The sequence below is a fragment of the Acinonyx jubatus genome, chromosome B4, assembly GCF_027475565.1.
Source record: "Acinonyx jubatus isolate Ajub_Pintada_27869175 chromosome B4, VMU_Ajub_asm_v1.0, whole genome shotgun sequence".
Taxonomy (NCBI): Eukaryota; Metazoa; Chordata; class Mammalia; order Carnivora; family Felidae; genus Acinonyx; species Acinonyx jubatus.
The window spans coordinates 123,868,471-123,894,771 of record NC_069387.1 but is presented as its reverse complement, the minus strand read 5'-3'; the positions used below and the strand labels follow the sequence as shown (position 1 = coordinate 123,894,771).

Genomic DNA, 26,301 nt, shown 5'->3' with positions numbered 1-26,301 from the left:
TCCAACCTAAGCACAAGGTACTCCAGAAGAATTTGAATCTGGTGGTATGCTGGAAGGCCCCAGAGGCCTATGGATGGACACGGCCAGCCTGAGGTGACCTCATGGGGATGGAGACAGAATCTGTCTCCCTCCCTCTACTCTCCCCACTGGCTGAGCCCAGCTGGAAGCCACAGGAAAGGAGCCCTTCCAGAGGCGCTGCATTTGGTCCAGCCCCAGGGCAGGAGGCAGCATGGGGCACAGTAGGGAGTGATCTGGAGGGGCCTGGAAGCCCCAATATAAGCTCCAAGACTGTTTTTACTGTTCTGTATTTTACTCCAAGACTATATTATATTGCTCTATATTATACAGAACATTGTAATATAGTATATTTCTGTTTCAGTGAAAAAGAGAAAAAGAGCATGCTGGATGCATTGGTTGTATGTGCAAAGCAGATCTGGACAGACCCCATTCTGCAAGAAAATGACTATATTTGATGCTATATAGAGGGGCCCGGGGTGTCCTGGGGAACAGGAGTCTATGGAGGGAGACTTTTCACTATATACTCTACTACACTTTTTGAATTTTGAACCATACAAATGGTTCAAAATATTAAAAATTTTATTTGCATTAAAAATTATAAATAAAACTGAAATCTTAAGACCCCAGTGTTAATGGTCTTTAAAGGGAGACCCCCAGACAGCGAGGGATCATGTTCAGTGAAAGAGAGGCAGGAAAGGTGAGTCTGTGGACCAGTCATGAGGGGAGACAGGAAGAAGCGTGCCCACCTGTCAGGTAATGCCTGCAGCACTGTGGGCATCAGCACCCCCGAGATAGCTTTGTAGAGGATGGAGTCACACACGCCGACGATGTTCACCACTGTGGAGGAGCCCAGCACGGGAAGCATGTGGGGCGGCATTCCTTGCCAAAAGTGCAGGAGGAAACTTTGAACCTGTATCAGTCCACAGAAAAAAATCATGAGGTTACAGAAGGTTCTCCCGACAGGGCCTGGGACCCCACTAGTCTGCAGTGGGGTCCTCTGCGTCCCCTGCTGCGGCACAGAAGGCCCTGTCCAGAGTCGCCCCCCACCCCCGGCCCAGTCCCCCTGTGTCCCGTGGCCACTGCTGCAGAACCACCTGGCCTGGCAGCCTGGGGGCTACTCTGCCCTGGGAGAGAGGAACAGTACATTAACCCATCCACCCCTTCATGCTCACCGTGGTCTAGGAAAAGTTAAAGGGATATTGCTCTTAATGAGCTCAGAGCACTGTACTCACTATTCTTTGGGCCAGTCGGTGACCTCTGGGGGTTCTCACACAAAGAAGGAGATGATGTGGGATTGCTGGTAAAAGGAATGTATCTGGGAGGGAGGAAAATGGGTGCCACAAACAAGACTCCCGATTCAAATGTGTGCACTAAAAATGGAATAAAATGCTGGAGCCTCTTCCTCTCCAAATTCCTCCACCTCCCCAAAAAGCCCTGGCCAGTTGCTGCCACTACGGGATGCTAGATGGTGGTAAGTGAGCAGTAAGCTACGTGGGCACCCAACCCAAAACACTAGTACAGAATGGAAATACAGTAGGCACTCAAGAGTGCATTATTAACTTGATGACAGCAGGAGCTGCAGCTGTGCTGTTGGGTGAGCAAGCAGCAGAGTCAATGTCTAAGGCAGAGAACTCTTCGGTGGCCTGTATACGTCTGTCTTTTACTATGTGAGATGGACAGGGAGAGAGCAGGGCAGGGGGGCCTGAGGTGTGGGACAAGAGAAGGGAAGTGAAGGGAAACAGCAAAGATAGTTAACTGCTGTATATGATAACATTAAAAATACCTGGAGTTTAACTAACACTGGGGAGTGGCTCATCTTGAAGACAGGGGACAAATTTTTGTGAATTCTCATAGGCTCGACTTGGTTCCTGGACCACGTGTCCTTCTTTCTTCCATGGATGGGGACTCTTGAACCCCCACATGTAGCATTTATCCACATTCCTCGTTCCCTATCCACCCGATTCAACGCAAAAGACAATTTAGTCTAACACTTTAGAGGTGGTGCTATGCCAGGCATTAGCTTTATTTATTTGTGACTACTATATGCCTGGTACTTTGCATTGGTTCTCTCACTTAGTACTTGTAATTCTACCACGGCTGAGAATCCTTAGTTCCATTTGGCAGAGATATTAACTTATTTGTCCGAATCCAGACAGCAAGGGAGGGAATGGATGAGGTGGAGCCCCCATCTGCCTCAGTCTTTCCGCCAATCTGTCTCGTGGCTAGTTTGTTCCTCTCATGGTTACTGGCCTTCTTCTCCAGTCCTGAGACCCATCTCTATCCTTGGACTGCTGCTCACCCCCCAGCTTCCTGCCCTGGCCCTGGTGGCTTGCGGTGTCCTTCAGGCCCCTCTCAGGACTGGGGTCTTGCTTTCCCCAGGGGAAATCGCTGAGATCAGGCGACCTCAGACTCCAGCCTGGTGACCTGAGCTCCATCTCATCTGGGCAGGCCTTCCCTGACATTCACAGCCTGTGCTGGATGTTGGGAGGCTTGCGGGATAAGGATTGGGGTGAAAAGCATACCCCCTGACTCCCTAGGGGGCAAATGGTGGCTGATGATCAAAACCATGATCAAAGTGGTGCATGAAGTTCAGGTTTGTAAACTGTGCAACTTAAGTCACAGTTCCATTTATTCTGCAATAGTGAAAATACTGCAAAGTATTCAGCCAGATCAAAAATTAAAACAGAAAATCTAGATGAGTGAAGACTATCTTCCAGAGTTCCAACTCTGGCTCCACTACCAACCAGGGGTATAGCAATATCTCCAAGTTCAGAGATAGCTAAGCTTCCTTACCTGTGAGATGACAATAAAAGTACTATTTACTGCATAGGTTTTGGTAAAGATTCCCCCAAAAGTACTTATTTTAGTGCTTGGCACAGAGCAGATACTTAATAAAGGGTAGTGGTGGTGGTTGTTATTGCATCATGGAGACACTACCACTACCAAGCCCAAGAAATCCATGGACTGCCTGAAGCAGTTATGACCCCTTGTCTAAGTGTCTAAGTGTCACCCAGCCAGGATTCCCACTGTGGCTCTGCTCATCTATCGTTGGGACACCTGGTGGTTGACTCCTCTTTTGGCCTTGGCTAGGAGGTGGCCAGGCCTCTCGGAAAAGGTGCTTTCTCTCTCCAGCACTACTATTCCCTGATCCCAGCTTGTCCCTTAGCATCATCCTCAGGCCGAGTTCTGGACCTTCCTGCCTGCCCTTCCAACACTACCTAAGAAGCTCTGCCCAGTTGATTCCTACGATTTGGTAGATTCTGAATTCATTTGTCTTTCTTAGCTCTCTGTGCATGCAGCCCAACTCCTTTTTTATATGTGAGCAGTCAATTTCAAACAGAAATTCTGGAAAAGATCAGCAGCTGTGTAGGCTAAAACAAACCTGTGGAAAATCAGTCTTTAGCAGACATCTGTCTGTTTCAAGCCTGCTCAAGTTGCATAGGGAGCCCTGATCAGTCCTCAGTCTCCTGAGCAGCCTTTTGAGAGGGGCGGGGGGTGTTAGCCAGTTTTGACCTCCCTTTCTACTCTCCACATTTCAGGCTATTTAATGTCCAAAGGTATTGGTTCCTTGGAGTAGGAAGGAAAAGGAAGGAGGGAGAAGAGTGGAAAGCTCAAGAGCAGGGACTTGGAAGTTGGGTGTGAAATGGACAGACATGGCGTTCTAGCAGGAGGTGGGGCTGGTGGGACCTCCCAAGGGACTGGATATGAAGGGCAAGGGAAAGAGAAGCATCAAGCCTCATGACTTGAGCAATTAGATGGGTGGTGGTGGCAATCTGAGATGGGAAAAACAAACTCAGGTGGAAAATTAGAGCTCTGATTTGACCATGTTAGGTTGGATGTCAAGTCAACTGAATCTGGAGCTCAGGCCTAAATATATAAATGTGAGAGCTATCAGCTGTTATGAAACGGAGACAATGATGTCTACCCCGTACTAGGATGCAATAAAGTCGCTGAGGAAAAATGCATGGCAGTGGGGAGGCATCTAACAAATGGAAACTCACTATCAGCCAAAAGGGAGAAGGTTTTCTTACTCCTGGTAAGCCTAAGTGGTGAAATCATCAGAGGCAAATGATGGAATAGCATTATCTAAAGTTTCCTGGATTATCTGCCTCAGCCCCCCGAACTCTCAGCCCTTTCTCTCTTGTCTCAGTGACACATCAGGAGATGATTTCCTTAATGTATTCTTAAGAATAGCCATGTAAATTTTCTATTTCTTTTCCATATCCATATTTACTTCATTATGAATATATTGGCACCTCGTGGAAACACATCTGATAGCTTCCGATCGGGGGCACTTAATTGCTACAGCATCGAAAGGATCTCAACAAAACACTAGCCACCAAAATACCTACTATTTATTATGCTCTGATTTTAAGATCAGACCCTTACATGAATTCTTACGTAGCTATAATTATTATCTCCATTTTATAGCAAAAGAAATTGAGGCTCAGAAGGGTTAAGTACCTTGCTCAAGGTCACAGGCTGGTAAGTGGTGGATTTGGGACTCAAACACATGACTATCTGACTTTACAGCTCTTCTTGCAATGCAGTCTGGAAAACGCTTTGTAGGGAGTCCCCTACACGCAGACTGGGGCTCTCTGTACTCTCTTGACAATGCTACAAGTCTATGATATCTTTACATCCATCCGTCCATCCACCCACCCACCCACCCCAACCTTCTATACACTCATCCACCCAGTAAATATTTACTGGGACCTTAAGAGTATGGCTTACATGGATAGTGTAGTAAACAAGCCAGACAAGGTCCCTGCCCTCAAGGGCTTACACTGTGATGGTAGGAGACAATGCACCAGCAAATAAGGAAGGTAATTTAAGAATGGGATACCAGCATTAGTTATAATCTCAACCCTTAAAGATCGTGAAGACTGGAAACAAACTACAATGCCACGGTCTACCAGATACACCCACCATGCATCCATTTACTCATGACTTTTCTCAGCTGTGGGAGAAAGCCATGCCCCTCAAAGGGAAAATATCCCCCTTCATTCTTTTGTGGTTGGGTAGAATGAACTGCATCTTGATTAGCCATTTTAAAAACAGCCACCAAATATCCCTGCCAAGGAGTGGAAAGAATATTAGACTACTGGTGTCAGGTGACACAAGTTGCAGCCATGACTTTGGCTGAACCAACTGTGTGACCTTGAGCAGGTCTTTTAACTCTCTGGTTGACATACACGATAACAGCAAGCATTTGTAGGACCTTTTATGGTTTACAAAGGGCTTTTGCTAGGCATTGTCTCATCCCCTCCTCCTCCTAGTAATCCTATGAATTAGACAGGCAGGGATGATATTTTTATCTTTATCTCTAGAACAAACAATATAGGCTTTGATGGCAAAGCCTGCACTCCGAGTCTGGCACTTTCCCCACAGGAGGGCTCAGCCCTCACCATATATTCTGCATCCTAACTTCTGGTGTGCATTCCTCCCACCACCACCACCACCACCACCCCCAGGCTGTGTCTTACTTCTCACCCCATTCTTGAGACCTATGGCAGTGGGTGGTACCATTAGATACCTGATGTGTTGGGATTCATGAATGGAATTAAGCATAACGAGATGATGAGAGTGAATTGTGAGATGGATAAGGTGCGTATGAATGTAAGGGAGGACTGTCACTAGTTCTGTGCTTAGCATTTGTGGCGGAGAGGGACAGCTGGCCACGAGAGCTCAGAGCTCCTCTTCTGTGGTAGTAAACTGCTGCCTGGTGAGGGAGCAGATACCCTTGCATCAAGGTGGGGCCATGCGACCAGCTCTTGCCAATGGAATGTGGGCAAAGTGATATGTTTTATTTCTGGGCTGGCAAGGTTAAGAAGGGGGTAGTCTTCCTGGTATTCCTCTTCCCCATCTGTCAGCTGAACAAAGAGGACACCAAGGCTCTAGGGCAGGGTGTGGCCACAAGGTGGAAGGAGCCCGGGTCCCTGAACAACCCCCAGCAACCGGCCTTCCCCCTGTGAGCACCCACAATGGGTTGTGACATCAACGAGAAATAAACTTCTAATGTATTAAGACTTGGGGATATTTGTTACAGAAGCCAGCGTTGTCTTCACTGAGCATGAACCTTCATTTGGCCTCATGTCAGTGATCTCTGGGATTATAAGACATAGCCAAACCACAACATGAGGGAAAGCAGTGACATTTCTTTCTTTGTAAAAAAAAATCTACTTAAATGGTTGCTGAAGGAACTGGGAGATTTGAACAATCTGGGGACTAAAAGCCACGAGCAGGAAGGATGACACTTCTCCACCAGCACACTGCTACCTCTCCTGGAGCTCGGTGTGGGGGCCAAGTGCCGGCACGCAGGAGACCGGACCAGGACTGCCCAGGTGACTGAGGGAACAGCCCGTGAGTCAACCCAAGTAAGCGGGGTGCTCGATAAGCGTTCGTTGCTGTGAGACACAGAGGCGAAAAGGCGGAGGGAGATGGGGGAGAGAGCATGTTGTGCCTTACGTCATTTCTTACCCTTCCGTCTCCCACAGTGCACACCCCCGAAACACACACTGGGGAACCTCTGGGATCTTTTCCGCCAATAGCTACTGGTTTTTTATAGCCCCTCTGTAGCCTGCACTGTCCTCTCTCAAAGTCAATGTCACAACCTATGCCAGGATGTGGTTTTGGGGTTTTTTTTTTTTTTTTTGGCCTGAAAGCATTTTCTGTAAACAGAAAGGCCTCAGGTTTATGGGGTGAAGCGTGTGGCTTCTTGCCAGCCCTCAGGAAGGCTCTTTTGGATGGCATTTTAGGCAAGAAGATTTTACTGTCTCTCTGGTGACGTAACTGGTACTTCATCCCTTCTTGTTTCCCCTCTCCGTTCTTTAACTGTAATATTTTAATATAAAAATCAAACGGGGCCCCAGGAAAAGACCAAATCCAAAATACAGGAAAGCCTTCCCTCAGTTTCTCTAAATCTCCAACACGAGGCGTATGCTATCCCTGCAAACTGTCTTCCTCGTGGCCAGCGGGACAGGACGCAGTTCACTGGCTCGGTCAAGGACAACTGCCCGTTCTCGTAGCAGGTCTGCAAAATGGGCTAATAACAGAGCCTGCTTCCTAGGATCACCGTAAAGATTACGGGTGCTCACGCACATCAGGGGTTTTCCCAAGGTCTGGCACCTAGTAGGAGCTACGGCTCCTATAATATTTTAATGCAGAGTATCCACAGCTCAATGCTTGTTGACCTACCTCATCAAAGTTGGCTCTTATTACAGTGTCCAGTATTCTCTGACAGTGCGTTCTGTACATCATAATAAAGGTAGAAACCTGTGGGGAGTGGGGGAGGGAGGGAGAGGATCAACAACAAAAGCATAATTAATACACATTACTGTGCCTTTGGAATTTCAGTTTTCAAGTCACTTATTCCCTGCTGAGGAGATGAAATTCACTTCACACCCACTCATCCTGGAAGACCCAGGTAAGTCTCGCTGTCACCAGTGGTGCTCTCTGACCCTGGGCTCCCTCCTCTGTGCTCCCATGCACCTGCACGTCATTTCTCCATTGGAGCACCTGCCCTTTGGTATGGTGGAAAGCACGGGTTTCTCTCTCCCCCATTCTTCACCTCTGAGACTATGGGCTCTGGGAAAATTAGAAATGGCATGTTGTTCAGCCTCCTGTATCCAGCATTTTGCACAGCGCCTGGCACGTAGTAGAGTTCAGCGGGGCATATTAATGAAATTCTCCTCATCAGCTAAGACACGGAAAAGTTAAAACCCAGTGTGTACTTGTAAGAAGAGGTGTTTGCCAAAAATCACAAAAAGACATTTAGAAATTTCCTGGAGTCCGTCCAGCAAAAGAACTTCATCTCCAGCTCCATTTATCCAAGAATTTTAAAGCTATAGTATAGCAAGTTTGTTGACGGGGGCGGGGGGGGGGGGGGAGGGGGAGAGAAAGCAACTTTGAGAAAAAAAAGTATTTACTGGTTCTTAGATTTAAAGCATTATTTACAGATAATCTTTTTGCTTCAGAACACAGACATGCATTCATTTTTGTATAAACTTAGTTTGCTTATGACATAAGCATCCGTCTCCCCACTTGGCTGTGAGATTGCTGGGAGCAGGACACCTCTCTCTGTTCCCGCTGCCTCCCAGCTCCCAGCTCCCAGGGTGATATGCAGACAGTGGGAGCTCAACACCTCCTGCTGCACTGGGCTGCATCTAGATAGGTGCCTTAGAGATGTAGGTCAGAATTTCCTGCAAATACCCTTTGACCCAAACTATCTGATTCCCTGTACCTATAAAGACTTGTCTATCGCACTAAGGTTTCACCACATCCTCTGTAGCGCATGGGAAAATAAACTTTATCCTATAAAATAACAATCAGGGTGCCTGGGTGGCTCAATGGGTTAAGCATCTGACTTTGGCTCTCAGGCCATGAGCTCACGGTTTGTGAGTTTGAGCCCCACATCGGGCTTACTGGTGTCAGCGTGCAGCCGGCTTGTTGTTAAGTAAAGTCCACATTTTATTCGGATTTCTATCTTTACATTTTTAAACTCACCATTTTGCACTGAGAGAGAAAAAGAGAGGGAGAGGGGTTGTGTGCGTTGTGTGAGAGAAGAGAGAAAGGGGGGCCACCCACTCCCAGCAACACCTCAGACGTGGTCACCTTCTCCTCAGGCAGACTGGCTGGCAGATTTAGATCTTTGACATTTGGAAACTCTGGCAGCAACGTTCCAAGTTTGGACCGGGGTGAATATGCCACCGTCTGTTTGCTCACTTCTTTCTTGCCCGTCTCGCTCACCCAAGCGGCTCCTTTCTTGGAATACATCACATCATAATACTGGGAGCTTTCCTTCACTGCGATGCCATAGTAATGGTACCTGGGCCAGAGAGAGAGAGAGAAAGAGAGAGAATGAGAGAGAGAGAGACCCACATGTACTGTTACCAGGTGGAGTTTCCTGGGCAGGGGTACCCAAGACCACAATGGCTGGGCCTATCCTCCCTGGGCTAGAAGAGTTAATTCTCCTGTGAGACTTGACATCTCAGAAATCTAGAATTAAACCAAAGTTCCATGTTGCAGCCATCAATCAGGCAGGTAAAAATAACCAAAATTGCCTCCTACAGAGAATGTTAAGTCAAATACTTTGCAAAGCAGAAAGGGGGGTGAAAAAAATTTCCATTTGTATTTAATCTCTTATATCTAGCCCCAAATGTGATCCCAGAAGTTCAGAACCTGAGTGTCCTTTTCTGTGGAGACCCAGGAAAAAGGGTGTGTTTGCAACTGCTAACTGTACCACCAACAAAAATTCATTTGGCCCATGTTTTCTTAATCAATAAATGGTAGCCTCAAAGAACCGTCTCTTTAAAAAGATAGACTCAGTATCTTAGTCGGCACTGAATGTAAAAGACTGAAACTTTTTATTAACTCAAATGGGCTTAATAACAGCAACAGTTTCAATAGAGACTAATGAGGGATGGAAGGCACATTTTGTTTGTATGTTAGCTACAAGCTACTGAGCACTTGCTACATACTAGGCACTTTGCAAACGACTTTACCTACTTTAATTTGTAACATAATACTCTGCAATAGGGATTACTACAGTCTTTCTACAGACGAGAAAATGGAGAGCAAGAAAGCCTGAGAGTAATTTGCTCTCCGTCATCCAGCTGTTGGGAAGAGGTTCTTCAAGACGGGTCTGTCTGGGGCGCCTGGGTGGCTCAGCTGGTTGAGCATCCAACTTCAGCTCAGGCCATGATCTCACGGTTTGTGAGTTCGAGCCCCACGTTGGGCTCTGTGCTGACAGCTCAAGGCCTGGAGCCTGCTTCGGATTCTGTCTCCTTCTCTCTCTGCCCCTCCCCACTTGTGCTCCCTGTCTCTCAAAAATAAATAAATGTAAATAAAAATTAAAAAAAAAAAACAACACGGGTCTGACCACAAAGCCACTCCGCTGCCCTAACAGAAAACACTGCAGTACTGCTGTTACAGACTTGGGAGGTACATCAGAGTCACTTATGGAGCATAATAAAAATACAGATTCCTAGGCCCTCCCTTCCTACACCTGCTGATTCAGAAGGTGGGAGTGGGGCCCAAGAATCAGCACCGACACAAGCACCACAAGCTAACGCAGATGCACATCAGTTTAAGATTGATAAGCCCGTTAGGCTGAGCGTCTGCATACATTGTGGCTCTATGATCCCCAGTCGGTGTCATTATCTACTCTTGTAAATCAATGCTCTTCATAGCAACTAACATGGTGCAAAGTGCTTTACACATATTACCTTATTCAATCCCAACAAAGCCCCTGTAAAGCTGGAATTAAGTATTATCCCCATTTTGCAGATTAGGAAACTAAGGACCAGGGAATTTAAGTCACACGCCCACGATCACGCAGTGAGTGGACACAGGATTTGAACCTCTAAAGTGAGCTAACCACTAAGCCAGTGATTCTCAAACTTTACTACTAATAAGAATCACCGACAAAACATTAAAAGACAGACTCCTGGGCTCCACCCCCGAAGATTCTGATTTAGTATGTCTAGATTTCTAGACATAGATTTCTAGTCTAGATTTCTGCACCGCAACGCTAATGTAAGTAACTCATGGTCCTCGCTTTCAGAAACTCTGTACAACACATCAATTACTCGTTTCTGCTTGTGGAGATGTGGTTGCTGGTGCATTCTGAGTTATGGAAGAGGCTTCCCGGAGAGGGGAGATGAGCACACATAACCTCCCCTTCTCCCCCCCCCCCTTACTCCTGATACCATTCTGTGATATTTCTGCTTAGTGGGCATCTCGCCTCCATCTGAATGCCTCCTGGGACGAAGAACTCAGGCCCTCCGAAGGCAGCCCTGTTCATTTTGGGTCGGGACCGTGATCAGAAAGTTCTTCTTTGTGTTGAGCTGCTCTCTGTCTTCTGCACCTTCTACTTCCCAACTGTCATAACTGCCTCCCAGAGAGCCACCGTCTGGGTGGGGGAGGGGAAGGTTCCGGGCTCTCCAGGGGGCCGGGCAGTTAGGACACGCCTCCCTAACCTTAACAAAGTTCCCCCTTTATAATCTCTTAAGATCAAGGTAGTGACAACACATTCAGATCATACCACTTCTTGATTTTCCCCAGCGTGTGTTACTGAAATCAGCAACTGCAGCGAAGCTATTGCTCTGATCACTTCTCGGTTTTTCTATTTCAGTTCTATAGACATGTCAACACACTCCATGGTCACCCTGATTGATTCTGTCAAGGTAAAAGTGCCGGGGGTTTTCTCTAGAAGGCCAAGTTGGACACTAAACCTTCTTGTTACCTTTGCACTGGTTCCTTACTGAGCTATCAATTTGACACCACCAAATTGTTAAGGAAGATACCGCCCAATTCGTTAACTTCTGGGTTAAAGAAGACAAAAACAAAAACAACAAAAAATAAATAAAAACAGGCTCTCACATGTAGACAGAGGGAAACTTTCTCCAAGTGTCTGTAGGATAGGAAGCCCTTCTATCTTTATTATCTTTCTTCACTGTCTCTACTACGTATCTATTTCTACAGTGTATTTCTACTCTCCTTAGAGATGGGCAACAACGTATCTCTTCAAAGACTTGCTTCATTCTTCCAACCACCCACTTAATCTCTGGACTGAACTGCCCCTTGAGTACCAGCCACATGCTTACCAGCAAATAAGTAAGGGGGCATCTGGTTTTGTACTCTATACTCTTCACAAGACTGACACCTCATTTTTAAGTTTTAAATTTTAGAAACTGGAATTTTTCTGTATGGACGAGATTTATTCTTCAGAGCAGTCAGTCGCCTTGGAAAATTATTAGAAATTTATTCCAAAATGTCCCCTGCTCAAAATTTTCTGTAAATCTCTTTGAAAATTGCCCCCAGAGCTTCTGAGCCACACACCCACCCACACACACACACACACACACACACACACACACACACACACACACACACAGAGTCCTATTTTCAGAGCTTTACCAAAAAGGGTTTCTCCCAGTATGATCACCCACTTTCTTTACCTAACTTGATTCCAAAGTTAAATCCACCCTCGGAGGATAAGAATGCTGCCCAGGGTGGGCACCGGGTTGGCTCTACCAGTCGAGCATCCGACTTGATTTCAGCTCAGGTCACGATCTCACAGTTCATAATGGAGCCTATGTCAGGCTCTGTGCTGACAACTCAAGCCAGCTTGATTCTCTCTCTCCCTCTCTGTCCATCCCTCCCCCCATTCAAAATAAATAAATAAACAAACAAACAAAAAGAATGCTGCTCAGAGATGGCAGCAGCAGGGGGTAGTGAGGTGACAGTATGGAACACACTGCTTTTGAAGTACCCTCAGGTTCAAGTGTTACTAGTTCTGTATGGTTGTTTGTTTAAGTGTCGGTGTTTTTTTAAGTCAGTATGTGCCGATCTGCTACTCAACATGGTCAAAATGTTTAGAAATGCTGCATGATAAGGCACCCTCTAGTGGAGTAACCAAGTAATCAACATAATAAAGGTTCTGAAAAGTCCTGCACGAAGGAACCTGTTGAACTCAGTGTTTCCCAAACTTACGTGGCCAACAGACCTTTTCCATGGAACACCTGTTAACGTCCAGCAACTTTTGAAATATCCGTTGAGGCAAGTCTTATAAGTCCTGTGCAGTGAAGGCAGAGATTCCCTTCCCACCAACTCACACCTAAGAGAAGGGGTCCACGCATCCTTCTCACTTTTCAGGACTCCTCCAGGAAGGACTTCCCAGGCTACCCTCTCTAAACTAGGCTACCCTCCTGTTACTCTACAACAAGCCTCTTTGACACAATCTGATTATCTCTTTTTGATCTGTCTTCCCCACCAGAGCATATGCTCCGTGAGGGCAGGTGACCTACACCTCATGCCGCACATCCGACACACAAAACGTGAAGCAAGGACGGGTTGGTCGGTTCCCAGAACTGATGGCTGGGAGGAACTGTGCCCTGTGTACCAGGGCATGGCTGGACCTCTCTGTCCCATCTCCCCTGTGGGGACTGGTACAGGTTGCTTCTCTGCCGAATGGATACTATCAGAGCAGAGAATTCGTTCAGTGAAACAATCCAAGTAACCTGGAAATTGTCCAAGAAGCCACAAAGTGCTCTTTTAAGTGATGCCCTGGACCATTTGACAAACACATCTAAAGGCAGGGTGGCACTAAGTTGGATTCCTTAAAACAGCTGGGCCAGATGGCTCAGGGTTTCGGGCAGCCTCTCTCTTGGGCGTCCTGGGAGAGGGGGGCCTGTTGTCTAAAGCTCTTCGTGCCAGGCACAGACTTCCCGCCGGGCCTGTGAACTGAGCTCAGGATCAAAGGCCTGGGGCCCGAGCCTGACTCAGAGACAAGCGTTCTGCAGGCGCAATGGCTCTTGGTGCTTACTTGGACTGTCCTCGGGTCCCGAGTCTTCTGGTGGTCAACTGAGGAAACTGCTGCCTTATGATCTGTAAGTCAACACAAGAACCGGTTACCCGTGGGGAAAGCGGGGAGCACAGCGACTGATTTTACAAAAAGCAATCCAAAGGGGGAACGCACGTGTCCTTGATTGCAATAACCTATCAAGAGCCCATCGTGACCCTGGAGAGGTTACGGGCTTGCGGAGCTGGGAGGGGAGCACTGGAGTAACTGTGAGGCCCTGTACTCTGAAAGGGTCTCACTTGGCTGCTCTGTGCTTCCCCCTCACCCCCACTACTCACAATGTAGGGGGAGTACTGGCTGATCCAGAACATGTCACTGCCCTGCTTAGAGCCTTCCAATGGACTCCATCGCGCCTGGGACAAAGACCCACCCTCAGTCTCTTTAACGAGACCCTGCTCTTACCTCCTGGCCTTCCTCTCCTATGACTCACCCTTACTCACCAGACTCCAGCCACGCTGGCTTTTTTTTTCTTTTTCTTTTTTACTATTCCTGAGACACACTAGACTCACTGCCCACTGGGGCCTTTGTAGGGCAGCTCCCTCTGCCAGGAGTGCAACTTCATCACATCCTCACGGGATGGACTCCTTTTCTTACAACATCCAGGCCTCTGCCCAGAGGCCTCCTCTAACGAGCCAGCAGGAGTAGCACAAGCAATCCTTATCATCCCGTGGCCCTGCTTTGCATGGTCTTCTTCTCACTCCGCACTCTCTGAAATCACCTTGTTCACGTACTCTCTGCGTGCCTATTTTATGTCTCCCCCTACCTCAGCGTAAGCTCCTTGGGAACAGGCACCTGGCCCAGGGCTTGGCCCAGGTGAGGAGCTCAAACCATGCTGCTGAATGGAGGAATGAAGCCCGACCTCTGCCCCAAGGGTATATCCTTGACTCTTCTGCAGTGTTGCCCAGGATATTCATATGGATTTGCAAGGAACCTGGGAGGAGAGGCCGTGTGCCAAATAAAGACACAACCAACAGGCCTCATCCTTGGTGTTTGCAGAGATGATGTTTGTGGATAGGCAGGATAATGCAGGGGTTCCGTGTGAGGGCTTTGGAACTCGGCTCCCTGGATTAGACAGATCCAAACTTAGCCATTTGTTAGCTGGGGACCCTTATTTAGGCATTCAAATGGCTCAGTTTCTTCATTTGTAAAATACGTATGATAAGCCCTACCTTAGAGAATTCTTGTAAAATCTATAAGTAAACATATGTGGATAATTTGCAACAATGCCTTGCACTTAGTAAGGGCTCAATAAACGTTACCCATTATTACCACTGACTGTCCTGATCATTCATTCCTTTTTACTTCCACGGACTACTTCTGAAGTCCCAGCAAATTCTTCCAGCTTCCCTCCCCTTTTAGAACAGCACCACGCGGGTAGGCACGGTCAGGGAGACCCCACGCGCAAGCTGCCCTTGGTGAGATAAGACACGCCTGCCGACTTCCCTGGCGAGGCATGAACATACAGTGCCTTCTCAGAGACAGGGATGAGTCTCTCCTGACCCAGCACACCCTCTCCCATCCACACTGGTATTCTCAGTGACTGACCTCTCAGTCATTCAACTGACATTTACTGTGACCCTGTTAGTTATTTGAACATGGAGGTGCTGTTTAACCTCTCTGATGTCTGGGGACTCAGGGGTTTATATATTCATCCCCAGGGGCACCCAGGTAGCTCAGTAGGTTATACGTCTGACTTCGGCTCAGGTCATGGTCTCACAGTTTGTGAATTCAAGCCCTGTGTTGGGCTCTGTGCTGACAGTTGGAGCCTGGAGCCTGGAGCCTGCTTTGGATCCTGCGTCTCCTTCTCTCTCTCTGCCCCTCCCTCTCTCTCTCAAAAAATGAATAGACAGTTTTTAAAAATTACATACTCATCCCCAGATCAGAGGGATAGGTGCTGGTGGCCTCAACTAAATTGGCATCAGTGGCATGGAAGGAAGTGGACAGAGAATCTGGAATGGGTGAAGTAAGGATCGACCATTTCTGTACATTGGGAAGCTACCTCCGGTGTGAATAACGGAGCAGCATTTCCTCATCTGAAAATGGGTGTAAAAGATGCATTCCTTAAAAGGATGGTTAGAAAATCTAGTAAGATAACATGACGATACTACTTTGGGAAATAAAAAAGGCCTTCTAAAATGTTCGCTCACAGCGACGATACCGTTTCAGAATTCTCTGAAATTTTTCTGTATTGACAGAGACAGCCCTGGTTTCTCTCACCCTCACTCCCATAAGCTGAGGATATGGGTCCTCACTTGGACTACGTCCCTCTCAAAATGCTGTGACCTGAGGGAAATGCAGTATTCGGGGTGGGGTCTCAGCGACAGCACTCTGCCCCAAGGTGCGTACCACGGTTTTAGTGGCCTCACCACCTCCGGCCAAGTACACCCTCCAGACTTTCATCACAGAACTGATTTCAGAGCCAAGATATGAAGTAGCTGTTCACAACGATACAAACCTGAACGGCTACAGATATGCTGATACAGGTCGAGGGAAAATAACACAAAGCGTGACACGAAGTCCAGGTTAAAAGTGGGTGATGATTTGGGTTCAGAGTTTGCTACCTGACCAATACAGTAAAGTCACGGGAGTCCCAGTACCCATCAGATAAACGCACGCTAGCTGCCTAGGAAGAGCAGAGATCTTTTTTGCATGTTGGTCTAGGACATTTCCCCCATACTGCAGGCACGACAGTGAGGTACCATGTTTAATGCTCTGATATTAGCAGGCATTTGGAAAACGATACTACCGAGTGCAGGCAAAGGTGTGGCAAAACTGAAACTCTCAAAGATCGCTCATGACATTATTTATTATCGTACTACCACTCCCCAAACATTATTACGATACATCTCACGAACCACAAAACATTCATACTTTTTGATCTATGAATTCCAAGGAAGTAATCTGAAACATGAAGAAGCTACGTGCAGGGTTACTAATAAGAGAGAAAAATTGGAAGCAGCATTAAGGGTCCAATGACAGGGAGCTGGCTAAATAAATGATCATATATACATTCAACAGACTGTTATGCAGGTGTTAAAAACGACGGTAACAAAAATTATGTCACGGCACAAAAAACTTATGTATGACATGATGTTAAATAAAAATAGTATACCTCAAAACTATTTACACTATGCTTATAGTTTGTTTTTACAAATATAGGAAATGGAAAAGGAACGTGGAAAAGTAAAAATGGGTATCTATTAAGGTGGTAGGATTGTTATGAGGACAAAAAGATTTTTGTATAGCATTTGTGTACAAGATCAACATTCTTTCCAGCTAGAAAAGGATTTTCTCATTAGAAATATTTCTAGGGGCACCTGGGTGGCTCAGTTGGCTAAGTGTCCAGCTTCAGCTCAGGTCATGATCTCACAGTTTGTGAGTTCAAGCCCCGCGTCAGGCTCTGTGCTGACAGCTTGCTCAGAGCCTGAAGGCTGCTCCGGATTCTGTCTCCCTTTCTCTCTGCCCCTCCCCCGCTCACACTCTGTCTCTGTCTCTCTCATGAATAAACATTAAAAAAAAAAAAAAAAAGAAATATTTCTAATTCACAAAAGGCATTCATGATAACCTTAAAGGAAGCACCAAAAATCTTCCAGAATGTTATAGTGGCTGTTTTTCTTTTTCTTTTCTTTAAAAATATAAATCAATCATTCCCTATTCCCTGCAAACAATATGTAGATAATTTTTAAAAGCAGCATTTGGGGGGGGAGGGGAATGCTAAGCTTTATCATTATGTGATTTAAGAGAATGAGTATAAAATTCTGAATCTAAGTATTTATCCAAATGGCATCCTACATGATATCCTGGCCCCAGGCTAGGTACTAGGCACTAGGGCCACAGACTCTGGTCTAGAGATGTTCTAAAAAGCCCCCGGGGAAACAAAGCCTTCAGAAGCTGTCTGTTCTACCTCGAAGAGGCAATAAAATATACAATCAGTGTGTTTGCAATTCTCTGTGCTATGATCTTGAGGAATTACCAAGTTGTGGAATAGGGCCTGCAAATGCACAGATCCATTTATCCTAGGATTTCCTCCATAGCTCAAGGGTTTTACTTACTCCTTTTGAATAATGTGCGGATCTATATGTGCAGTTTTACTATCTTGTGGCCAGCACCACACTCCACTGAGTCGCCCAAGACAGAAGAGGAGAGACTGTGCTCTCTCTTCCCGACCCTGCACAACCCCATGTCGCACTGATTCTGACGAAGACGCCTGCTGAGCCCGGCCACTTCTCTCTGTTCCCGCGCGGCGCCCCTAGCCCACCCTGGCCTCACCCGGACCACAGACACACCCTCCTAACTTGGCTGCCCTGAACATGACCGTTTCACTTCCTCATTGGAAACACTAGGTGCCTGCTCACTGCCTACACTGAGCTGCGGCCCCAAGAGCCACAATAGGTTGCCTGACGGTACATAGTTTGGATTCACTCAACAATAACTATTTACTAAGCTCCTCCTATATGCCAGACACTTTGCTAGGCACTGAGGGACACAACACTGAGCTGAACAGAAACAGCCTTTGGTGAGGAAGCTTACATCTAGTGGGAGAAGACCAAAAATAAATAAATTAAAATGTCAATATATCTTGTATCAGGTTAAGTGCTACAGAGAGGAACAAAAGGAACAGCGTGAGTGGAATGGAGAAGGTAGGGGTGGGGGGAGGGTTTTTTTGGTTGTTTTTTTACGGTGATAAGGGCTAAGTGGTAATGTGGCATTAGAGTGGCGACCTGAAGGAAATGCGAGAATGAGCCTCATGGATATGGTGCTGGTGGGGGGGGGAGGGGGGGGGTTTCAAGCCCAGAGAACAGCCAGTGCAAAGACCCTGGGGTAGGAGCTTGTTTGATGCGTGTCAGGAAGAGCAAGGAGGCCAAGTGGCTGGAGCACAGTAAGTGCTCAGGAGAGCAGGAGAACAGGAGGTCGGGAGTGGCTGATGGAGCATGGTTCATGTGGGGCCTTGTAGGTCTTTATGAACACTTCTGCTTTTACCCACAATGAGATGGGGAAACCTTAGAGGGCTTCAAGCAGGAACGTGGGGAATAAGTCTGACTTACCTTTCCAAAGGATGGCCCTGGCTGCTGGATGGAAAAGTGACATCAGGGGGCAAGGGTAGAAACAGAGAGACCATGAAAAGGCCACTGTGTAGTCCAGGCAGGAGACATCATGGCTCAGTACCTTAATCCATTGATTCAATAAATCAAAGAATAAATGAAGCCTCTCTCTTTGGCTGGCCACAGAAGTTGTTTCTAATATTGTATTAACGTAAATAATGCTATAAGCAGTACCTTTGGGATAATGTTTTTCTTTTTATTTATTTATTTTGAGAGAGAGAGAGGGGGCGGGTGCAGAGGACAGGCAGAGAGAGGGAAAGAGAGAGAATCCCAAGCAAGCTCTGCACTGTCAGCACACAGCCTGACACAGGGCTTGATCTCACGCCCGTGAGATCATGACCTGAGTCAAAACAAGAGTCGGACGCTTAACTGACTGAGCCACCTATGTGCCCTGATTTTTATTTTTTTTGGCCAGTATTTTGGTTTTTTTCCCCCTTTATAATAGTTTCTCAAATATGGAGCTGCCTGATTAAAGGGAAGAAATATTTCAAGGTTTGTGAGAGGCACCGTCAGTTGTTTTCTATGAAGTGCAGAAGACTATTATCACTTTTAAAAAATGTGCTAAATTGAAGGGCCAAAAGAGACCTTCCATTTGAGCATCAGGTTTCTTGTCTATCAAACAGAGATAAAACACTGGCTCAGCTAATCTCACAGGCTTGCGGGGGTACCAAAGGAGTTAGGGAATGGATGCCCAGCCCTGCCTCCTGGGCCGCATCAGCCTGGGATGGGAGCAGGAAGGAGGGTAACAGCTCTGCCTCGGCGTGCTTTCAAAACTGCACAGGACAGTGACCTGCTTCCAGGCAGGGTGCTGGAGCAGAGGGGTCCACGTGTGTTAACACCCCACTCTGTCTCCACAGTCCTCATCCTCTTCTAGCCCGTTCTCTTCATTGGCACCCTCTAGTGAGATCCTTTGACGGATTTTCGGAGGATCCTCATTGAACTCCTTTTTTTTTTTTTTTTTCAGACTTCTGTGGTATATCCTGGTCTCCCAAGCAATATTACTCGTGTGGTTAGAATATTTAGTTCTTTTTGTGACAACACATTTTATCTAGAAATCCTGGAAGACAAATCCTCTCCTCCTCCTCGAAAAGAGAGAAAGATGATTTCAAACAGGGAACTAAGAGGAAGGGACGTTGCTGAGTAGGGGGTGGGGGGTGGGGGACGCCGCACAGCATCACGTTCTTCCCAAACGGAGGTCAAGACTTTTCCCACTCTGAGCAAAGAAAGGGCTGTTACAGATTGCACCCCTCCTTCCAGCCGCAACAAAAACCTGTGGGAAGGGGGTTTGCTGCCTTTTTTTTTTTTAAGTGTTTCTTACGGGCTGCAAATTACAAATTATTCTCTTCTCTTGTCACCAAATAATCGGCTGGTCCCAGAATCTGAAAGCCCAGCACAATTTAGTTTGAGTCTCAAAATGCAGGGTCGGTTCAGCCCCACTAAGGCTGTTCAGCTTTTAATTTCTGCAGCAAGACTCAGCAAACAGTCAAACACTTTTGTGGAGCTGTGAAAGCTGAGTTTCGCTGTTTGATAAATGAGCAGGCGGCAGGCAGCCCCTCTTTCTCTTTTTGTATGGATTCAATGAAGCCTGCCTAAAGAACACCACATGCTGTTCTAGCTACTGATCTAACATTCCGCAACATCCCAGCCTTCCAAATTCCCTTTAATTACTCGGGAATCCCACCCTTCTCCCTTTGAGCCGAGGCAGCCAGGGCTGGGGGCTCCATGGGGCTAGGGGTGGGAAGCAGAGCAGCCCTGCAGAACTCCCCTCCCTGGAGCTGCCGGATTTCTTCTAGGTGGTAGTGGCCAGGCTATCCATCTCTCCTGTCCACTCTTCTCCCTGGTCAACCACGTGTGGCTCTAGGCTGAAGGCAATTCCACACGTGGGCTCTCCTGACATGATTTCGTGGGCACAGCCTTTCAAGAAATGTGAGTTTTAGGCACATGTTTCTGAAATGACATATTCAAACCACCCCCCCTCCCTTTAAGAGAAGGAAGGGAAGGAGGGAAAGAGGAGCAGCCTCCACCCTGAGCATCAGCAAGAACCAGGCACTGGATGAGGTGTTTGACATGCAACGTTGATTTCATCCTAAAGACGATGCTGGAGGGAAAAATATGGTGATCCCCATTTCACAGATGAGATACAAGGATCTACGTCTGTTCAAGCCTCCTCAGATTCACAGACTCCAGTTTGACTGTCTCTCCTGTTCTTCAATATGGCTGGTACCCATGGGAGCCAGCAAGGGGTCCACTAATTGTGTGTGAAAGCCCTGATGTCCTGTCTAGATGCCGCCTCGGGACACCTTTACAGCCACTCCAGAAAGCCACTCTGTCTTGTTACTCTTACAGACAGGCTTTGTTTGATTTTGATCTCAAAGTGTATGATCTTGATCCAGCTTGATCTCCAAACTTAAGTCATGAGGGACAGGCTTTGAAAAAAGGCTGTGGTTGTTTCCAAAAATTCAATCCACCCTCAGGAGGCAACGATTTGCCACCAACAAGGATTGATCCAAAAGGAGCTCCAAGGTAATGGGATAAGTGCACATCCTCCCACACTTTGAAGGAGACAAACTCATGTGTATAAGGAGTCAAGTACGCTCAGAACAGTTCAAAAATAAGAGCTGTGGGTCTGAGTTGAGAGGTTTTTTGGGTGTGGGAAAAGTAGAGGGGCTTTTCAAATAGCAAGAGGTGAGAAATTCAGTATAAGGGCAAGTTGCTTTGTAACTATGTATTGCAAAAGTCCTGTGCCTTCTCTTAAAAACACACACGCACAATTGTTTTGAACACGAGAAAGAGATGATTAAGAAAAGAGGTTGTTCCAAGGGATTCTAATTGTCACAACTTCAAGTGTGAAAGTGAGAAACGTACTCACTTTCTTTGTTGACGAGAGACCTCACCCCTTTAGCAGAGAAGAAAATATAATTAAGTTAGTGGTATCAATAAGGATTTTGAAACAGCCTGCCTCCATGCTTTCACTTTGAAATGGGTGTCTGCCAGAGCGATTACACTATCCTGATGCACCTCTGGCCATTCAAGAGTTTTCTGGGAACACCTACTAGGCGCCAGGTGCTGGGCGGGGGGGTGGCTGCAGGAAATTCCCCCGAGAGAAATTTCACATATTTACGAGAAACTCCTATCTAGTGCGATGAGACAGAAATGGAATTTCAAATCCCATGCATGGGTTGATGAAGGATTCTGTGAAAACTCCCGGAGCTACAAGCGTAACAGCGAACATGTTGTCCCTCGAGAGGTAGGTACCGTGGATGACAATTCTGAGAAGCCCCCAACCCATACGTGAGCCCAGTCTCATCCTGAGGCTGCCTGGATGGTGTGTCACGTGTTTAAGTACAAGAAGAGACAGTCCTCACACACGGGCTTAGCTAGAATGAGGTGAGTTACATAAGCTACAGGTTAAGTCAAGACCGGAATAACTCCGAAGGCAACAACAGGAGCGGGTGAGGGTGGTAATGGCAGCATGCGCACCAGGCAGGACATTTTTAGAACAATTGTTCTCAAAATTGTTCAGAAGGAAGAGCAGCGGGAAGAGCCAAAACATCGATGTTAGCGGTGATATATTAAAAACACGATGTATCAAAGTCATGGAATGCTGCCATGGTGAACTGAAATCATAATCATAGCTGACATGCACGGAGTGTTTATATTTACCAGGCACTGAGCTGAGGAAGCCCCCTCCCCCAATAGCCATTATGACAACAACTCTCCACGCGGTTGCTGCCATGTTCCCATTTTCTGGATGAAGAAACTGAGAGAGGCCCAGAGTGGTTCGGAAACCGTCTGAGCTCACCCAGCTGGTAACGGGTGGGGACGGGACTCGAGCCCAGACAGTCTGACTTCCGAGCTTGGGCAGTGCGTGACACGTAGAGACACCTGAAATCACACACTGTGGGGTCGGGTATGAAAGCAGACCTTCTGACGTGGACACCCCACAGCAGATACTCAAGGTGAAGAAAAACACACGCAGGAATTTACAGTTGCAGGGAACTCCATCAATGGAATTAGTGTTTTCCTTTGAAAACTGGCAACAGAGCATTCCTGAAGGATCCTGATGCCTCAAGAGCACCTTCATCTTCCTGCGCCCCGCAGGGCCCTGCACGTGACTTGGGGTCAGTGAGGGGAATGGAAGGACTCTCGAGGAAGAGGGCAGGCACGTCAAGCAAGAAGGATCTTTGGCTCCTACCCCAGGTATACGCAGCTGCCCCAAGCACGGGTCCCCAGAACACACTTGGCATTTTCTGGCATCGCTTGAGCACGGCCGGCAGTGAGGAAGGAGCCAAGCATTCAAGGAGGAGCCACCCACAGCCCAAACTGCCAATTACCTCAAGTCCTCACAAGGAAAAGGCAGCATATAAATACATTCAATTCATACATCTGTCGCCCCACCTTCCCCTTATCTGGTCTCCCTGCTGCTTCCTGGTCTCCCTGCCCCGCAGCGGGGGTCCCGTGTTCCCCCACCCCTTAGATCCAGCCCCGCCACTCCATGTGTGACCTGGGGAAAACCACTCAATTCCTCTCAATTCCCTCAGCTAAAAAATGATGGGGTCTCACCAACCAATCTCTAAGTCCCTAAATAGATTAAACTTTGTATTGATATGTCAGTAACCAATATATGTTAATGACTCATCCCGCTCTGTTCTAATTGCATTTTTACGGACTTAAAGGAACGGAGGGTTCCGGAAATCAACAAAGCCTTCAGGGGACACACAGTTTTGAGGCTAAATGGCCTCTCCACGTATTCAAATGGCACTATCTCCTAGCTGTCTAGTGCCCATCCACGAGAGCCTCTTGCTGACGAGCTGACTATAAATCACGTTACCTGCCCAGTGTCTTTAAGTGATCAGTCTGTGCCACCTGTGTCCTTCTCCTGGGCTCCTAACCTGACAGTATTCCATACATGTTTTCAGGATCCTGGGTTCCATTTCATCGTTGTGACACTTATAAAAGGACACACAGGGACAATGTGGGGGAAATGGGTCAAAAGGTCCAAACTTCCAGTTGTGAGATAAAAAAATGTCCTGAGGACATCACCTGTCAGCATGGTGACCATAGTTCATACTGTGCTGTACATTTGAAAGCTGCTGAGAGGGGCGCCTGGCTGGCTCACTCGGTTGAGCTTCTGACTTTGGCTCAGGTCATGATCTCATGGTCTGTGAGTTCGAGCCCTGCGTCGGGCTCTGTGCTGACAGCTCAGAGCCTGGAGCCTGCTTCTGATTCTGTGTCTCCCTCTCTCTCTGACCCTCCCCCGTTCACGCTCTGTCTCTCTCTGTCTCAAAAATAAATAAACATTTAAAAAAAAGAAAGAAAGAAAGAAAGCTGCTGAGAGAGTAGATCTTAAAAGTTCTCATCACAAGAAAGAAAAAATTATAACTCTGGGTAGTGACAGATGTTCACTGAACTTATCTGGTGATTGTTGCACATTATACACATATATCAAACCATTATGCCATACACCTAGAACTAATGCAATGTTATATGTTAATTATAGCTCAATGTTTAAAAAAAATGAATACACGTATTTCTAAAATGCTCATATGTGGATAAAATGGTTCATTGTTTACCCCTTTCTCCTTGCTAACCAAACTCTAATTTTTTATTCCAGGAGGCGATGGTCTACATTTTCCTGCTTCCCTGACAACCAAGGGCAGCCAGTGAGATGTAGGGGAGATCACTGGGCAGGGCTCTGGGAAGGCTCTTGAAGATAGCCGATTTGGCTGGAGTTTTGACCTGTCTCTTCTTACCCCCTTTCCCCCTTCTGGCCTGGAATATAAGCCTTTGTTGTCCAGCAGCCACTTTGGACCATGAGGTGATACAGAAGTTGGAAGCCATCCGCTACAAATGGCAGGGCACAGAAAGAGGAGGAGTCCAGGTCCCCGATGCTCTTAAAGGGCTGTTATGCCGGTGTTGGGTTATCATCTTTTATATTTAATGTGAAGAAAAGGAAAACCACTCATTTATTTAAGTCACTGTTTGGGGATGGAGAGGGGCATTTTTCACCCACAGCCCCACAATACAATTCCTAACTGATCCACCTTCTGATTTCCACCCAGAATTAACTTCCCAGAGAAGGTTCCAGTAGCCGTGGAGTCAGCCATGCCATCTTTGTCCAAAGGGAACAAAACGAGCATCCAGTTCACAGGGCTGGGTGAGGACTACACGAGATAGTGTGTGCAGAGGGCTTGGCACAGAATCGGCGTCACTGCCCATCCCAGTTTCTAACTGAAAAGTATTTCCAACTAATGCAGTAAAGATCCCCGTATGTTTGTAGACTGACTTCCCTATTTGATAGATGGAGGGACTGAGGTTCAGAGAGGGAAAGAGACCTGTCCATGGTCACAGAGAGAGTAAGGGCAACGGATCCTCAAGTTGAGGACTCAAAACCTGGCATTATTGGAAACTCCTGGCCAATGCCCATGGTGGGGCCTCAGTAAAGGTCTGCTGAGGGAGACAAGTTTTTGCCTCACAACCTCTCTGCAATGCATGTGACAGATAAGTGGAAAGCAATCTGCTTATAAGTCAGAGATGTGCTCTTGGCTCAGAAATCTGAGGCCCGGTTTTTCTTTCTGAAAAAGCTTAGCTTGCTGCTAAACATAGAGATGCTCCACCTTTGTGAAGGCAGAGCTTTTGCTTAGAGATCCCCCAAAAAACCAAGTGGAGATGCAGGAGAGAGAAGTATTTGGTGAAATCAAAACACCTTCCTCAGCTTCCGTGGATCCCACAAGGCTGCAGGTTGGGAGAGGGCAGTAGTGCAACCCTGGGGCTCTTCCCAGATTGACCTCATTCTCAGGCCACCAGTCACCCCCCACCCTTGAGGAGGCAGAAGTCTCCTCCCTTTGTCCCCCCAGTCATGGGTGTTCCAGCTCAGGGGCACATCTGCCATCTTGTTCTGTGGTTTCTCATGGGCACGTGTCCCTTCTGCAGCCCACTCCCCTTGAGGACAGACTATCTTCTTCACCCTACTTCCCATCTGCCAGCACAGAGCTGGGGCCACAAGGGATCGAGATAAATGAGTATCTAATAAGTGGGGGAACACAAGTGTCGAGGGGGAACCAGCATGGGAAATACTGGCTGCAGGGTTCACAATGCCCAGAACACCTGGGTGGGGAAAGATTTGAGGGGGCATTTCTCAACTGTGATACCAGCACTCATGCCTCTGAGAGACAGGCCGAGATTTCAGTCCCAAATTCCATCATCTAACAGGTGCCAGGTGGTTGCTAATGACCGCACCAAGGTCAAAAGGCCCAGTATTTTGTTCTCCACATACACCTACCTCCAGCCCCCCCCACCCACATACATACCCTACCCCCAAAATAACTTGCCCTGGGTAAACTGAGATAAGTTGAAGTGCATGCACTCTTAGAGCCAGACTTTCCAGGTTCACATCCATTTACTGTCTGTGTGGCCTTGGGCAAATTACCTTATCTCTCTGGGACTCGGTTCACCCATGTACAAAATGGGGATAACAAAAGTTCCTACCTCATAGAGTAGTTTGGAGGAGGCAGATATATGTAAAATGCTTAGAACAGTGCCAGGTCATAGAAAGCCCTAGGTGTTTGCTATTTTTATTAATTTTATAAAAAGCTCTCTAACATCTGTTAAAAAGAATGGTCTATTAATAAGCTTGGACGATCTAGGGGTCCCTGGGTGGTTCAGCCAGTTAAGTGTCAGGTCATGATCTCGCAGTTCATGAGTTCAAGCCCCACTCTGTGCTGACAGCTCAGAGCCTGGAGCCTGCTTCAGATTCTGTCTCCCTCTCTCTCTCTCTCAAAAATAAACAAACATTAAAAAAATAAGCTTGGACAATTT

General features: G+C 47.1%; 1 protein-coding gene across 5 annotated transcripts in view; it reads right to left on the bottom strand.

The window, feature by feature from the left end:
• RFX4 (regulatory factor X4) overlaps positions 1–26,301 on the bottom strand; it is a 162,280-nt gene that overhangs the window by 68,939 nt on the left and 67,040 nt on the right. For 4 of the 5 annotated variants that reach the window (XM_027070926.2, XM_053226685.1, XM_053226684.1 and 1 more), the window contains 4 exons: positions 13,346–13,407; positions 8,632–8,845; positions 7,216–7,293; positions 765–928 (listed from right to left, as the gene is read on the bottom strand). In XM_027070926.2, coding sequence (XP_026926727.1) covers positions 765–928; positions 7,216–7,293; positions 8,632–8,845; positions 13,346–13,407 — 518 coding nt within the window. Of the gene's footprint in view, positions 1–764; positions 929–7,215; positions 7,294–8,631; positions 8,846–10,727; positions 10,929–13,345; positions 13,408–26,301 lie in introns of those variants that run through there. The other variant, XM_027070929.2, reaches the window with a different exon arrangement.